The sequence below is a fragment of the Nerophis lumbriciformis genome, linkage group LG18 (assembly GCF_033978685.3).
Source record: "Nerophis lumbriciformis linkage group LG18, RoL_Nlum_v2.1, whole genome shotgun sequence".
In the NCBI taxonomy this organism is placed as follows: domain Eukaryota; kingdom Metazoa; phylum Chordata; class Actinopteri; order Syngnathiformes; family Syngnathidae; genus Nerophis; species Nerophis lumbriciformis.
The window spans coordinates 7,925,231-7,943,476 of NC_084565.2; the positions used below are offsets into that span (position 1 = coordinate 7,925,231).

Below are 18,246 nucleotides of genomic sequence, written 5' to 3' on the forward strand. Positions count from 1 at the left end.
TGTGTGTGTGTTAGCCGCTGTATTAGCTACTTTGTTAGCTCTTCTATTAGCCACCCCGTTAGCTAGTATGTTAGCCGCTATATTTGCTACGCTGTTCGTAAAAAAGTAAAATATGTAATATCATATTTTACAATGTTTTTCATTTACAATAAAAATAATAATATATGTTTTTATGATAATAATAAATAAACAAAATTATCAAATTAAAAAAAGGAAAATATGTAATATCCTTATTTACAGTGTTTTTAATTTTCAATAAAAATGATGTATATATATATATATATATATATATAGATATATATATATATGATAATAAATAATAAACACAATCCATCCATCCATCCATCTTCTTCCGCTTATCCGAGGTCGGGTCGCGGGGGCAGCAGCCTAAGCAGGGAAGCCCAGACTTTCCTCTCCCCAGCCACTTCGTCCAGCTCCTCCCGGGGGATCCCGAGGCGTTCCCAGGCCAGCCGGGAGACATAGTCTTCCCAACGTGTCCTGGGTCTTCCCCGTGGCCTCCTACCGGTCGGACGTGCCCGAAACACCTCCCGAGGGAGGCGTTCGGGTGGCATCCTGACCAGATGCCCGAACCACCTCATCTGGCTCCTCTCGATATGGAGGAGCAGCGGCTTTACTTTGAGCTCCCCCCGGATGACAGAGCTTCTCACCCTATCTCTAAGGGAGAGCCCCGCCACCCGGCGGAGGAAACTCATTTCGGCCGCTTGTACCCGTGATCTTGTCCTTTCGGTCATAACCCAAAGCTCATGACCATAGGTGAGGATGGGAACGTAGATCGACCGGTAAATCGAGAGCTTTGCCTTCCGGCTCATAAACACAATTATCAAATTAAAACAATTAAAAAAGTAAAATATGTAATATCATATTTTACAATGTTTTTCATTTACAATAAAAATAATAATATATGTTTTTATGATAATAATAAATAAACAAAATTATCAAATTAAAAAAAGGAAAATATGTAATATCCTTATTTACAGTGTTTTTAATTTTCAATAAAAATTATATATATATATATATATATATATATATATATATATATATATATATATATATATATATATATATATATACATATATATATATATATATATATATATATATGATAATAAATAATAAACACAATTATCAAATTAAAACAATTAAAAAAGTAAAATATGTAATATCATATTTTACAATGTTTTTCATTTACAATAAAAATAATAATATATGTTTTTATGATAATAATAAATAAACAAAATTATCAAATTAAAAAATGGAAAATATGTAATATCCTAATTTACAGTGTTTTTAATTTTCAATAAAAATAATAATACATGTTTTTACGATAATAATACATAATAAACACAATTATGAAATTAAAACAATTAAAAAGGAAAAATATGTAATATCTTACTTTACAGTGTTTTTAATTTTCAATAAAAATAATTATATTCTTAATGATAATAATAAATAATAAACACAATCATCAAATTGAAACAATTAAAAAAGGAAAATATGTAATGTCAAATTTTACAGTGTTTTTATTTTTTTTACAATAATAACATAATTTAAAAAATATGATAATAATATAATATTAATGATGTAATAATACATACAATTGTAAAAAATAAAACTATTTAAAAAGGAAAATATGTAATGTCATATTTTACAGTGTTTTTTTTTAAATAAAAATAATAATTTATGTTTTTATGATAGTAATAAATAAACACAATTATCAAATTAAAACAATTAAAAAAGGAAAATATGTAATAACAAAGTTTTTAATTTTAAATGAAAAAATAATAACATACCTTTTTATGATAATAATAAATAATAAACACAATTATCAAATTAAAACAAGTAAAAAAGGAAAAACATATGTAATATCTTATTTTACAGTGTGTGTTTTTTTAGTAATAAAAAAATAATAATAAAAAATATTATAATAATACAGTATTAATGATATAATAAATACAGTTATAAAAATAAAAACATTTAAAAAGGAAAATATGTCATGTCATATTTTACAGCGTTTTAATTTTTTTTAAATAAAAATAATAACATATGTTTTTATGATAGCAATAAATAAACACAGTTATCAAATTAAAACAATTAAAAAAGGAAAATATGTATTATCATATTTTACAATGTTTTTGATTTAAAAAAAATATATAAATTTTTATGATAATAATAAATAACAAACACAATTATCAAATTAAAACAAGTAAAAAAGGAAAAACATAGCAGGCTAAAAATGTTAGCATGTGTCAAGATTATAAAGACAATATAACATACATACATAAACGTGGATGTGTGTGCAAAAGTGCAATATATTTATCTGTACAGTAATCTATTTATTTATATCTACAACTAATTCCTCTTTTATCCTGCACTACAACGAGCTAATGCAACAACAAAAAAATTCTTATCTGTACTGTAAAGTTCAAATTTCAATGACAATAAAAGGAAGTCTAAGTTTAAATACCTAGTTATATGTTCTTGAGGAAGTTGGCTGCCAAATTGGCTAAAATGTTAGCATGTTAACTGTTAAAAAAAAGCTAGCATGCTAATATTAGCATGCTAACGCTGATATGCTAACAGTTAGCATGTGTCACGTACCAAGTTATACGACTCTTAAGTGTATGCCAGCGAAATTAGCTAAAAAAGTGTCAAATTAGCAGAAAAAGTTATAATGCTAATGTTAGCATCCTAACAGCTAGCATGTGTCAAGTACCAAGTTGTATGACTCTGAGATGACAGAACTACCAAATGGTGGTACCACTGAGTACTAGTATGGATTCCCAGGTACGGGGAAGTGGTACCATATCGTTTCAAATGTGAACGGTACACCTAACTCTAACCAAGATGCACGTTACAATCAAACAGTTGGTGTGTAGTAGTAGTAAGTTCACTACTTAGAGTATTAACACTATTAGGGCGAAACTAAAGACATTCAACTTAATGGCAAAGACTACTTCCTGATTACAGCAACACAACAAGGACCAACTGAAATTAATGCATACTTGCAAATGATACTCCGAAGTTTAAGAAAGCAAAATACTGTAAAACCACTGGACAGCACAACGGTATAATCATCGGCTCACTGTTAAATGTTACATTTACAAATTATTATTATTCAAATGTATATTAATTATTACAATAACACACAAAAGTAACAAAAAATGGCATAGTTAAGTACCGTTTTTTTAATATTAGCATGCCAACGTTAATATACTAACAGTTAGCATGTGTCACGTACCAAGTTATGCGACTCTTAAGTGTATGCCAGCAAAATTAGCTAAAAAGTGTCAAATTAGCGGAAAAAGTTAGCATGCTAACGTTAGCATCCTAGCAGTTACCATGTGTCAAGTACCAAGTTATATGACTCTGAGATGACAAAACTACCAAAATGTTGTACCACTGAGTACCAGAGTCAAATGTGAACTGCACACATCCCTATCTCTAACCAATATGCATGTTACAATCAAACAGTTGGTGTATAGTAATAATAAGTACACTACTTACAGTATTAACACTTTTAGGACGCAACAAAAGACATTCAACTTAATGGCAAAGACTACTTCCTGACTACAGCACTAAGACAAACTGAGATGAATGCATACTTGCAAATGATACTCCGAAGTGTAAGAAAGCAAAATATAACAACTGGACAGGACAACGGTATAATCATCGGTTCACTGTTAAATGTTACATTTACAAATTATTATTATTCAAAATAATATTTATTATAACAATAACACAAAAGTAGCAAAAAATGGTACAGTTAAGTACCATTTTTAATATTAGCATGCCAACTTTAATATGCTAACAGTTAGCACGTGTCACGTACCAAGTTATACAACTCTTAAGTGTATACCTGTGAAATTAGCTAAAATAATGTCAAATTAGCGAAAAAAGTTAGCATGCGTCAATTACCAACTAATGTGACTCTGGGGTGTACGGCTGGTAAACCAACTAAAAAAGCTAGTATGCTAACGTTAATTTACTAACAGTTAGCATGTGTCACGTACCAAGTTATGCGACTCTTAAGTGTATGCCAGCGAAAATAGCTAAAAAAGTGTCAAATTAGCGGAAAAAGTTAGTATGCTAACGTTAGCATCCTAACAGTTACCATGTGTCAAGTACCAAGTTATATGACTCTGAGATAACAAAATTACCAAAATGTTGTACCGTTGAGTACTGGTATCGATTGGTGCCGTATCGGTTCAAATGTGAACTGTACACATCCCTAACCAAGATGCACGTTACAATCAAACAGTTGGTGTGTTCTAATAATAAGTACACTACTTACAGTATTAACACTTTTAGGGCGCAACAAAAGACATTCAAATGAATGGCAAAGACTACTTCCTGACTACAGCACTAAGACGAACTGAGATGAATGCATACTTGCAAATGATACTCCGATGTGCAAGAAAGCAAAATATAACAACCGGACAGGACAGCGGTATAATCATCGGTTCACTGTTAAATGTTACATTTACAAATTATTATTATTCAAAATAATATTTATTATAACAATAACACAAAAGTAGCAAAAAATGGTACAGTTAAGTACCATTTTTAATATTAGCATGCCAACTTTAATATGCTAACAGTTAGCACGTGTCACGTACCAAGTTATACAACTCTTAAGTGTATACCTGCGAAATTAGCTAAAATAATGTCAAATTAGCGAAAAAAGTTAACATGCGTCAATTACCAACTAATGTGACTCTGGGGTGTACGGCAGCTAAACCAACTAAAAAAGCTAGCATGCTAACGTTAATTTACTAACAGTTAGCATGTGTCACGTACCAAGTTATGCGACTCTTTAGTGTATGCTAGCAAAGTTAGCTAAAAAAGTGTTAAATTAGCGGAAAAAGTTTACATGCTAACGTTAGCATCCTAACAGTTACCATGTGTCAAGTACCAAGTTATATGACTCTGAGATAACAAAACTAACAAATGTTGTACCGTTGAGTACTGGTATCGACTGGTGCCGTATCTGTTCAAATGTGAACTGTACACATCCCTAACCAAGATGCACGTTACAATCAAACAGTTGGTGTGTACTAATAATAAGTACACTACTTACAGTATTAACACTTTTAGGGCGCAACAAACGACATTCAACTTAATGGCAAAGACTACTTCCTGACTACAGCACTAAGACAAACTGAGATGAATGCATACTTGCAAATGATACTCCGAAGTGTAAGAAAGCAAAATATAACAACTGGACAGGACAGCGGTATAATCATCGGTTCACTGTTAAATGTTACATTTACAAATTATTATTATTCAAAATAATATTTATTATAACAATAACACAAAAGTAGCAAAAAATGGTACAGTTAAGTACCATTTTTAATATTAGCATGCCAACTTTAATATGCTAACAGTTAGCACGTGTCACGTACCAAGTTATACAACTATTAAGTGTATACCTGCGAAATTAGCTAAAATAATGTCAAATTAGCGGAAAAAAGTTAGCATGCGTCAATTACCAACTAATGTGACTCTGGGGTGTACGGCTGGTAAACCAACTAAAAAAGCTAGTATGCTAACGTTAATTTACTAACAGTTAGCATGTGTCACGTACCAAGTTATGTGACTCTTAAGTGTATGCCAGCGAAAATAGCTAAAAAAGTGTCCAATTAGCGGAAAAAGTTAGTATGCTAACGTTAGCATCCTAACAGTTACCATGTGTCAAGTACCAAGTTATATGACTCTGAGATAACAAAATTACCAAAATGTTGTACCGTTGAGTACTGGCATCGATTGGTGCCGTATCGGTTCAAATGTGAACTGTACACATCCCTAACCAAGATGCACGTTACAATCAAACAGTTGGTGTGTTCTAATAATAAGTACACTACTTACAGTATTAACACTTTTAGGGCGCAACAAAAGACATTCAAATGAATGGCAAAGACTACTTCCTGACTACAGCACTAAGACGAACTGAGATGAATGCATACTTGCAAATGATACTCCGATGTGCAAGAAAGCAAAATATAACAACCGGACAGGACAGCGGTATAATCATCGGTTCACTGTTAAATGTTACATTTACAAATTATTATTATTCAAAATAATATTTATTATAACAATAACACAAAAGTAGCAAAAAATGGTACAGTTAAGTACCATTTTTAATATTAGCATGCCAACTTTAATATGCTAACAGTTAGCACGTGTCACGTACCAAGTTATACAACTCTTAAGTGTATACCTGTGAAATTAGCTAAAATAATGTCAAATTAGCGAAAAAAGTTAGCATGCGTCAATTACCAACTAATGTGACTCTGGGGTGTACGGCTGGTAAACCAACTAAAAAAGCTAGTATGCTAACGTTAATTTACTAACAGTTAGCATGTGTCACGTACCAAGTTATGTGACTCTTAAGTGTATGCCAGCGAAAATAGCTAAAAAAGTGTCAAATTAGCGGAAAAAGTTAGTATGCTAACGTTAGCATCCTAACAGTTACCATGTGTCAAGTACCAAGTTATATGACTCTGAGATAACAAAACTACCAAATGTTGTACCGTTGAGTACTGGTATCGACTGGTGCCGTATCTGTTCAAATGTGAACTGTACACATCCCTAACCAAGATGCACGTTACAATCAAACAGTTGGTGTGTACTAATAATAAGTACACTACTTACAGTATTAACACTTTTAGGGCGCAACAAACGACATTCAACTTAATGGCAAAGACTACTTCCTGACTACAGCACTAAGACAAACTGAGATGAATGCATACTTGCAAATGATACTCCGAAGTGTAAGAAAGCAAAATATAACAACTGGACAGGACAACGGTATAATCATCGGTTCACTGTTAAATGTTACATTTACAAATTATTATTATTCAAAATAATATTTATTATAACAATAACACAAAAGTAGCAAAAAATGGTACAGTTAAGTACCATTTTTAATATTAGCATGCCAACTTTAATATGCTAACAGTTAGCACGTGTCACGTACCAAGTTATACAACTATTAAGTGTATACCTGCGAAATTAGCTAAAATAATGTCAAATTAGCGGAAAAAAGTTAGCATGCGTCAATTACCAACTAATGTGACTCTGGGGTGTACGGCAGCTAAACCAACTAAAAAAGCTAGCATGCTAACGTTAATTTACTAACAGTTAGCATGTGTCACGTACCAAGTTATGCGACTCTTTAGTGTATGCTAGCAAAATTAGCTAAAAAAGTGTTAAATTAGCGGAAAAAGTTTACATGCTAACGTTAGCATCCTAACAGTTACCATGTGTCAAGTACCAAGTTATATGACTCTGAGATAACAAAACTAACAAATGTTGTACCGTTGAGTACTGGTATCGACTGGTGCCGTATCTGTTCAAATGTGAACTGTACACATCCCTAACCAAGATGCACGTTACAATCAAACAGTTGGTGTGTACTAATAATAAGTACACTACTTACAGTATTAACACTTTTAGGGCGCAACAAACGACATTCAACTTAATGGCAAAGACTACTTCCTGACTACAGCACTAAGACAAACTGAGATGAATGCATACTTGCAAATGATACTCCGAAGTGTAAGAAAGCAAAATATAACAACTGGACAGGACAACGGTATAATCATCGGTTCACTGTTAAATGTTACATTTACAAATTATTATTATTCAAAATAATATTTATTATAACAATAACACAAAATAACACAAAATATATTCAACTTAATGGCAAAGACTACTTCCTGACTACAGCACTAAGACGAACTAAGATGAATGCATACTTGCAAATGATACCTCGAAGTGTAAGAAAGCAAAATCACAAAAATAGCAAAAAATGGTACAGTTAGGTACCGTTATTGGTTCCCAAGTCTGTGATCGTTCTTTCAATAACTGAATTTCAAAAGCATAAAGAGGAATATTTCCTTTGAATGATTTTTATGATCCGCTGCATCGCTGGCGTATCACTTTCCCTTTTGGAGCCGCCATAAGCCGCAGCTTTAACAAGTGCCCAAGTTTGGCAGCGCCATGAGAGTAGCTTAGCGGCCATGAGAGGTGATTAAGAACAGGTCCGCCAGCGCCGCCGCGTTGAAAGCCTGCAGCGGGGGGGGTCAGGAGGATTAGTCGGGGTTAATGGAGTGGGAGAGACCACGCTGACACGTTTGTTACTGCTCTCGCTCTGCTTTGAAGAAACTTGTACCAAAAAAGGCTTTTAGGGCCTAACAAGGGAACTTTCTCTATTATTAGTGTCCTTTGTTATGTGCCGCCTCTTTTTGCCAATTTACACAAACATCAAAATAATATTTCATGCATTTATGTAAAAAAATGATGATTTGCTAATATATATTATTTATTAAATTATATTATATATATTATTTCATATTTTATTATTATATTTTATTTATGATTATTTTTATACATGCTATTTGTTTTATGTTTCTAAAATTTTAAATGAATTAATTAATGTAATAATATTATTATTTACTTATATATGTTCATGCATTTTGTTTTGTTTATATGTTTCTAATACATTTTTTTAAATTGAAATGTTTTATTTATTAGATTTTTTATATCTATCCATCCATCCATGGATGAATATTTATGATTATTTGTATACATGCTATGTGTTTTTGTTCATTTGTTTTATGTAGATATGTTTGTAAAATATTTTTTAAATAATTAATAATTTTTTTATTATCATTATTTTCTTATATATGTTCATATTATGTTTATATGTTTCTAATCATTTTTTGATTGAAATGTTTTATTTATTTAATTTTTTGTATCCATCCATTCATGGATAAATATTTATGATAATTTTTTACATATGCTATTAGTTTTTGTTCATTTGTTTTATGTATATATGTTTCTAATATTTTTTTATTAATTAATTTATCATGAGTAATATTTTCTTATATATGTTCATATTTTTTGTTTTGTTAAAATGTTTCTAATAATTGTTTTAATTGAAATGTTTAATCATCTATCTATCCATCCATGGATAAATATTCATGATTATTTTTTACATATGCTGTCTGTTTTTGTTCATTTGTTTTATGTAGATATGTTTTTAATATTTGTATTAATTAATTCATTTATTGATAATGATTATTACTTTCTTATTTATGTTCATGTTTTTTTGTTTTGTTTATAAGTTCTTAATACTTTTTTAAAATTGAAATGTTTTATTTATTAGATTTTTTATATCTATCCTTCCATCCATGGATGAATATTTATGATAATTTGTATACATGCTATCAGTTTTTTTTCATTTGTTTTATGTAGATATGTTTGTAATTTATATTTTATTAATTCATTTAATTTTTATTATTAATATTTTCTTATACATGTTCATATTTTTAGTTTTTTGTATATGTTTGTAATCATTTTTGTGATTTAAATGTTTTATTTATTTAGAAATTTTCCATATCCATCCATCCATCCATAGATGAATATTTATAAATTATTGTTTATACATGCGATCAGTTTTTGTTCATTTGTTTTATGTAGATATGTTTGTAAAATATTTTTTTAATAATTAATTTATTTTTTATTATCATTATTTTCTTATATATGTTCATATTTTTAGTTTTGTTTATAAGTTCCTAATACTTTTTTTTTTTAATTGAATTTTTTTATTTATTAGATTTTTTATATATATCCTTCCATCCATGGATGAATATTTATGATAATTCTTATACATAAAAATTGCTTTTGTTCATTTGTAATTTAATCTGATACATGTTTAATTTTGTTTATGTGTTTGTAATATTTTTTTTGATTTAAATGTTTTATTTGTTTTAACATTTTCCATCCATCCGTGGATTAATAGTTTTTGTTCATTAGTTTTATGTTTTTAATATACATTTTTTAATTAATAATTTTTTTATTGTCATTATTTTCTTATACATGTTCATATTTTTTTTAATTTTTATATGTTTCTAATTATTTTTTTGATTGTAAGGTTTTATTTATTTTATTTCTTATATCCATCCTTCCATGATGAATATTTATATTTTCTTTACATATACTATCAGTTTCTGTTAATTAGTTTTATGTAGATATGTTTTTAATATGTTTTTATTAATTAATTTACTTATTATTATAATTTTTGTTGTATATATTCATGCTATTTGTTTTGTTCATATGTTTCTAATCATTTTTTATAATACATATTTTTTATTAATTAATTTATATTTTATTATTATCATTTTATTATATATGTTCATATATATATATATTTTTTTTTTTATTAAAATGTTTCATTTATTCATTTTGATTTGTTATTTGTATATATGTTCATTATATTTTATTATTACGTGTTAACATATATATACATATATACATACATACATATAACTATATATATATATATATGTATATATATATATAGATATATGTATACCATATATATGGTATGTATGTATTTATCCATCCATCCATTTTTTACCGCTTATTCCCTTCGGGGTCGCGGGTGTATGTATTTATATTTACACAAATATATGTATACTATATATACAAATACTATACATATATGTGTGGTTCTAATATTTATTTTTATTTTATTTTCTTGTTTATATGTTTTTATACATAAATATGTTTCTGAAGACGTGATTATGTCATAAAGGTGTACCTAATGAAGCGTCCAGTCTGGCCCTGCAAATAATCCTCACATGCTTTTAGCTTCAGCACTATCGGCAGACGCGTCTAATTAGCGGCGGCGAAAGTAGGCGTGGGAGTGGCAAAGGGTCACGATCCCGTGGGCGCCACCTTGTGTACGTGACACTTTAATCACACACCTCAGGCGTCTCTTTTGTGGCGCTCAGACGGAGCCATTAAACCCCATCGGTGAGATAACCAGATAGTGTATAATATATAACTCTAAGGTGAGCATCTGCAAAATGAGCTAAAAAAGTTAGCATGCTAACAGTTAGCATGTGTCAACCACCAAATTATTTGACTGAGGTGTATACCTGCAAAATTAACTTAAAAAAGCTAGCATGCTGACAATAACAAAGTTAACATGCTAATGTTTTTAGCATGCTAACAGTTAAAAAATACATGTGAATGCTAAAAAACTGATGCCGAACTGAAATGCTAGCAGGTAGCACGCGACCCAGGGAGCGTCGGGTAACAAAATACATGATTGTGAGGAAAGCATCTGCAATATGAGCTAAAAAAAAGTTAGCATGCTAACAGTTAGCATGTGTCAACGACCAAATTATTTTATTATGAGGTGTATAACTTCAAATTTAGCTTAAAAAAGCTAGCATGCTGACCATAACATGTTAACATGCTAACATTAGCATGCTAACAGTAACAAATTACGTGTGAATGCTAAAAAACTGATGCCCAATTGAAATGCTAACAGGTAGCGCCAAGTAACAGAATGTATGAACCAAAGGTTAGGTGTGTAGCTGCAAAATGTGCTAAAAAAAAAGTTAGCATGCTAACATTAACAAGCTAACAGTTAAGATGCGTCAAATACCAATAGATGTGACTCTGTGACATACACCTGCAAAAATAGCTTTAAAAAATTAACATAATGACAATAACATGTTAACGTGCTAATGTTAGCATGCAAACAGTTAAAAATTACGTATGAATGCTAAAAAACTGTTGCCGATCTAAAATGCTAACAGGTAGCACGCTACCCACATGCTAACATTTAGCATGTGTCAACGACCAAGTTAGTTTATTATGAGGTGTATAACTGCAAAATTTGCTTTAAAAAGCTAACATGCTGACAACAACATGCTAACATACTAACGTTAGCATGCTAACAGTTCCAAATTACGTGTGAATGCTAAAAAAAACTGATGCCGAACTGAAATGCTAACAGGTAGTGTCAAGTAACAGAATATATGAACCAAAGGTTAAGTGTGTAGCTGCAAAATGTGCTAAAAAAAGTTAGCATGCTAAAATTAAAAAGCTAACAGTTAAGATGCGTCAAATACCAAATGATGGGACTCTGTGGCATACACCTGCAAAATTGGCTTTAAAAAATTAGCATGCTGACAATAACATGTTAACGTGCTAATGTTAACATGCTAACAGTTAAAAATTACGTGTGAATGCTAAAAAACTGATGCCGATCTGAAATGCTAACAGGTAGCACGCGACCCAGAGAGCGTCGGGTAACAAAATACATGACTGTGAGGTGAGCATCTGCAAAATGGGCTAAAAAATTTAACATGCTAACAGTTAACCTGTGTCAACGACCAAATTATTTTATTATGAGGTGTGTAACTGCAAAACTAGCTTAAACATGCTAGCATGCTGACAGTAGCATGTTAACATGCTAACATGCTAACGTTAGCATACTAACAATTACAAATTACGTGTGAATGCTAAAAAACTGATGCCAAATTGAAATGCTAACAGGTAGTGTCAAGTAACAGAATATATGAACCAAAAATTAGGTGCGTAGCCGCACAATGTGCTAAAAAAGTTAGCATGCTATCATTAACAAGCTAACAGTTATATGAGTCTGTAGAATACCCCTGCAAAATTAGCTTAAAAAAAGCTAGCATGCTGACAATAACATGCTAATTTTAGCATGCTAACAGTTACAAATTACGCGTGAATGCTAAAAACTGATGCTGAACTGAAATGCAAACTGGTAGCTCCAAGTAACAGAATATATGAACCAAAGGTTAGGTGTGTAGCTGCAAAATATGCTAAAAAAGTTAGCATGCTAACATTAACAAGCTAACAGTTAAGATGTGTCATATACCAAATGATGTGACTCTGTGGCATACACCTGCAAAATTAGCTTAAAAAAAGCGAGCATGCTGACAATAACATGTTAGCATGCTAATGTCAGCATGCTAACAGTTACAAATTACGTGTGAATGCTAAAAAACTGATGCCAAATTGAAATGCTAACAAGTAGTGTCAAGTAACAGAATATATGAACCAAAGGTTAGGTATGTAGCTGCAAAATGTGCTAAAAAAGTTAGCATGCTATCATTAACAAGCTAACAGTTGTATGAGTCTGTGGCATACACCTGCAAAATTAGCTTAAAAAAACCTAGCATGCTGACAATAACATGCTAATTTTAGCATGCTAACGGTTACACATTACATGTGAATGCTAAAAAAACTGATGCCGAATTGAAATGCTAACTGGTAGCGCAGAGTAACAGAATTTATGAACCAAAGGTTAGGTGTGTAGCTGCAAAATGTGCTAAAATTTAGCAAGCTAACATTAACAAGCTAACAGTTAAGATGCGTCATATACCAAATGATGTGACTCTGTGGCATACACCTGCAAAATTGGCTTAAAAAAATTAGCATGCTGACAATAACATGTTAACGCGCTAATGTTAGAATGCTAACAGTTAAAAATTACGTGTCAATACTAAAAAACTGATGCCGATCTAAAATGCTAACAGGTAGCATGCTACCCACATGCTAACATTTAGCATGGGTCAACAACCAAGTTAGTTTATTATGAGGTGTATAACTGAAAAATTTGCTTTAAAAAGCTAGCATGCTGACAACAACATGCTAACATGCTAACGTTAGCATGCTAACAGTTCCAAATTACGTGTGAATGCTAAAAAACTGATGCCGAACTGAAATGCTAACAGGTAGTGTCAAGTAACAGAATATATGAACCAAAGGTTAGGTGTGTAGCTGCAAAATGTGCTAAAAAAAAGTTAGCATGCTAAAATTAAAAAGCTAACAGTTAAGATGCGTCAAATACCAAATGATGGGACTCTGTGCCATACACCTGCAAAATTGGCTTTAAAAAATTAGCATGCTGACAATAACATGTTAACGTGCTAATGTTAACATGCTAACAGTTAAAAATTACGTGTGAATGCTAAAAAACTGATGCCGATCTGAAATGCTAACAGGTAGCACGCGACCCAGAGAGCGTCGGGTAACAAAATACATGACTGTGAGGTGAGCAACTGCAAAATGGGCTAAAAAACTTAACATGCTAACAGTTAACCTGTGTCAACGACCAAATTATTTTATTATGAAGTGTGTAACTGCAAAACTAGCTTAAACATGCTAGCTTGCTGACAGTAACATGTTAACATCCTAACGTTAGCATGCTAACAATTACAAATTACGTGTGAATGCTAAAAAACTGATGCCAAATTGAAATGCTAACAGGTAGTGTCAAGTAACAGAATATATGAACCAAAAATTAGGTGCGTAGCCGCACAATGTGCTAAAAAAGTTAGCATGCTATTATTAGCAAGCTAATAGTTATATGAGTCTGTGGAATACTCCTGCAAAATTAGCTTAAAAAAAGCTAGCATGCTGACAATAGCATGCTAATTTTAGCATGCTAACAGTTACAAATTACGTGTGAATGCTAAAAAAACTGATGCCGAATTGAAATGCTAACAGGTAGCGCCAAGTAACAGAATATAGGAACCAAAGGTTAGGTGTGTAGCTGCAAAATGTGCTAAAAAAAAGTTAGTATGCTAACATTAACAAGCTAACAGTTAAGATGCGTCAAATACCAAATGATGTGACTCTGTGGCATACACCTGCAAAATTGGCTTAAAAAAATTAACATGCTGACAATAACATGCTAATTTTAGCATGCTAACAGTTATAAATTACATGTGAATGCTAAAAAACTGATGCCAAATTGAAATGCTAACAGGTAGCGCCAAGTAACAGAATATATGACTCCAAGGTTAGGTGCGTACCAGCCAAATGTGCTAAAAAAGTCAGCATGCTAACATTAAAAAGCTAACTGTTAGCAAGTGTCAAATACCAAATTATATGACTTTGTGGCATACACCTGCAAAATTAGCTTAAAAAAAGCTAGCATGCTGACAATAAGTAGCACGTGTCAACGACCAAATTATTTGACTCTGAGGTGTATACCTGCAAAATTAGCTTAAAAAAAAAGCCAGCATGCTGACAATAACATGTTAACACGCTAACGTCAGCATGCTAACAGTTCCAAATTTCGTGTGAATGCTAAAAAACTAATACCAAACTGAAATGCTAACAGGTAGTGTTAAGTAACAGAATGTATGAACCAAAGGTTAGGTGTGTAGCTGCAAAATGTGCTAAAAAAAAGTTAGCATGCTAACATAACAAGCTAACAGTTAAGATGCGTCAAATACCAAATGATGTGACTCTGTGGCATACACCTGCAAAATTGGCTTTAAAAAATTAGCATGCTGACAATAACATGTTAACGTGCTAATGTTAACATGCTAACAGTTCCAAATTACGTGTGAATGCTAAAAAACTAATGCCAAACTGAAATGCTAACAGGTAGTGTCAAGTAACAGAATATATGAACCAAAGGTTAGGTGTGTAGCTGCAAAATGTGCTAAAAAAAAGTTAGCATGCTAAAATTAAAAAGCTAACAGTTAAGATGCGTCAAATACCAAATGATGGGACTCTGTGCCATACACCTGCAAAATTGGCTTTAAAAAATTAGCATGCTGACAATAACATGTTAACGTGCTAATGTTAACATGCTAACAGTTAAAAATTACGTGTGAATGCTAAAAAACTGATGCCGATCTGAAATGCTAACAGGTAGCACGCGACCCAGAGAGCGTCGGGTAACAAAATACATGACTGTGAGGTGAGCATCTGCAAAATGGGCTAAAAAACTTAACATGCTAACAGTTAACCTGTGTCAACGACCAAATTATTTTATTATGAGGTGTGTAACTGCAAAACTAGCTTAAACATGCTAGCATGCTGACAGTGACATGTTAACATGCTAATGTTAGCATGCTAACAATAACAATGACAAATTACGTGTGAGTGCTAAAAAACTGATGCCAAATTGAAATGCTAACAGGTAGTGTCAAGTAACAGAATATATGAACCAAAAATTAGGTGCGTAGCCGCACAATGTGCTAAAAAAGTTAGCATGCTATCATTAACAAGCTAACAGTTATATGAGTCTGTGGAATACCCCTGCAAAATTAGCTTAAAAAAAGCTAGCATGCTGACAATAACATGCTAATTTTAGCATGCTAACAGTTACAAATTACATGTAAATGCTAAAAACTGATGCCGAACTGAAATGCTAACTGGTAGCTCCAAGTAACAGAATATATGAACCAAAGGTTAGGTGTGTAGCTGTAAAATGTGCTAAAAAAAAAGTTTAATGCTAACATTAACAAGCTAACAGTTAAGATGTGTCATATACCAAATTATGTGACTCTGTGGCATACACCTGCAAAATTAGCTTAAAAAAAGCTACCATGCTGACAATAACATGTTAGCATGGTAACGTTAGCATGCTATCAGTTACAAATTACGTGTGAATACTAAAAAAACTGATGCCGAATTGAAATGCTAACAGGTAGTGTCAAGTAACAGAATATATGAACCAAAGGTTAGGTACGTAGCTGCAAAATGTGCTAAAAAAGTTAGCATGCTAATATCAACAAGCTAACAAATACCAAATTATATGACTTCAAAATTAGCTAAAAAAAAGCTAACATTTTAACATGCTAACATTAGCATGTTAACAATTAAAAAATGTGTGAATGCTAAAAAATTGTGCAAGCCAGATAGCGTCAAGCCACAAAATGTACGACGCCTGTAAAATGAGCGAAAAGTTAGCATGCTAATAGTTAGCATGTGCCAACCACAAACTATCCATACATCCATTTTCTACCGCTTGTCCCTTTTGGGGTCGCGGGGGGGTGCTGGAAACTACTACTTTTGAATTTACACTCTGCTTATTAAAAATACATTTTACAGTTCATTTGATTTCTACATTTTGCACATGACGTCATTCAGAAATCCTTCAAACAGGCCACGCCCACCAACAAGAATGTGTTTAAAATGATCCATTATTTTGAATATCATAAACATCACATTTCCACTTACAGCTTCCAAATTTGAGCGGACAGGCGTGTGCGTCCATGGGGAAGTCCTCCAGCTGCATGGGACACTCTGCCGATATGGTCAGTCTGTAGAAATTTAAATGATATCTTATTATAATAACATATAAAAAAATAAATAATAATCAGATTATTATGAGTGTGGAAAAAAAAAAAAGTATAATGAAGTGAAGACTATACAGTTAGAGGGAAAATGCTGCCATCTTGTGGACACAAGTGGAAGGGCAGCACAGCCCTCTGACGATACAAAGTAGTTTTTTATGTAATCATTACAGACATTAAAGACATAATTGCTTAAAATGTAATTTAATTAAAATCTAAAAGATATTTGTTCCGTTTTTATTACTGTTTTACACGTATACATTTCATTTAAAGTGGATTAAAAATGACTTTTGTGTACAAATTCAAACTTGAACTGTAACAAAGAGTGTATGTGTGTCCGACAGTTCCCTCCAGTGGACACTCGTGGTAGTGTTGGATTGTTACATTATGCAATAAAATTAAAGTTAAAGTACCAATGATTGTCACACACACACCAGGTGTGGCGGAATTATTCTCTGCATTTGACCCATCCCCCTTGATCACCCCCCTGGGAGGTGAGGGGAGCAGTGAGCAGCAGCAGCGGTGGCTGCGCCCGGGAATCATTTTTGGTGATTTAACCCCCAATTCCAACCCTTGATGCTGAGTGCCAAGCAGGGAGGTAATGGCTCCCATTTTTATAGTCTTTGGTATGACTCGGCCGGGGTTTGAACTCACAACCTACCGATCTCAGGGCGGACACTCTAAATATTTGCTTGTTATCACAAATAATGTCCACTAGATCGGTGATTCTCAAACTGTTGTACGCCCCAAAAAAAATAAAAAAATAAAAATAAAACACAATGTTACTGTTCAAACTGTGTGTGACGGTACAGTGGCCAAAAATATTAAACATACTTGTTGAATAAAACCCCTGCCTTGCTTTAATGAATATTTAGGCTCAAAGTTGATTTCGGACACAATAGTAGTTTCAACACCATGCATCGCATCTTTTCCCTTTCTCTGCTCGAAAAGGTACGGAGACCCTAAAGGGACATGGGGGGGAAACATTTTTTTTATAATTTCAATTTTTAAATTTTTTTTTTTATAACTTTATAAAAAGTTAGTTTCTCGTGCGCACGAGATACATGTCTAAAAAAAAACAAAAAAATTATAATTTTTTTTGACTCGTGCGCATGTCTAAAAAAAAATAATAATACAAAAATATATAAGAAAATATAAAAATAAATATAAAAAAATATTACAATTTTTTTTTAAATAAATTTAGAAAATGTGTGCACGAAAAAGTTTCTCGTGCCCACGAGAAACTTTTTCTAAAGTTATAAAAAAAAAAAAATTGTAATATTTTTTTATATTT

General features: G+C 31.9%; 2 protein-coding genes across 3 annotated transcripts in view; one reads left to right on the forward strand and one right to left on the reverse strand.

The window, feature by feature from the left end:
* gabra5 (gamma-aminobutyric acid type A receptor subunit alpha5) overlaps nucleotides 1-18,246 on the reverse strand; it is a 74,191-nt gene that overhangs the window by 25,087 nt on the left and 30,858 nt on the right. For both annotated transcript variants that reach the window (XM_061977580.2, XM_061977581.2), the window contains one exon: nucleotides 16,837-16,919. In XM_061977580.2, coding sequence (XP_061833564.1) covers nucleotides 16,837-16,919 — 83 coding nt within the window. The remainder of the gene's footprint in view (nucleotides 1-16,836; nucleotides 16,920-18,246) is intronic.
* Nucleotides 1-18,246, forward strand: part of gabrb3 (gamma-aminobutyric acid type A receptor subunit beta3) — a 115,082-nt gene that overhangs the window by 11,759 nt on the left and 85,077 nt on the right. The window lies entirely within an intron of this gene.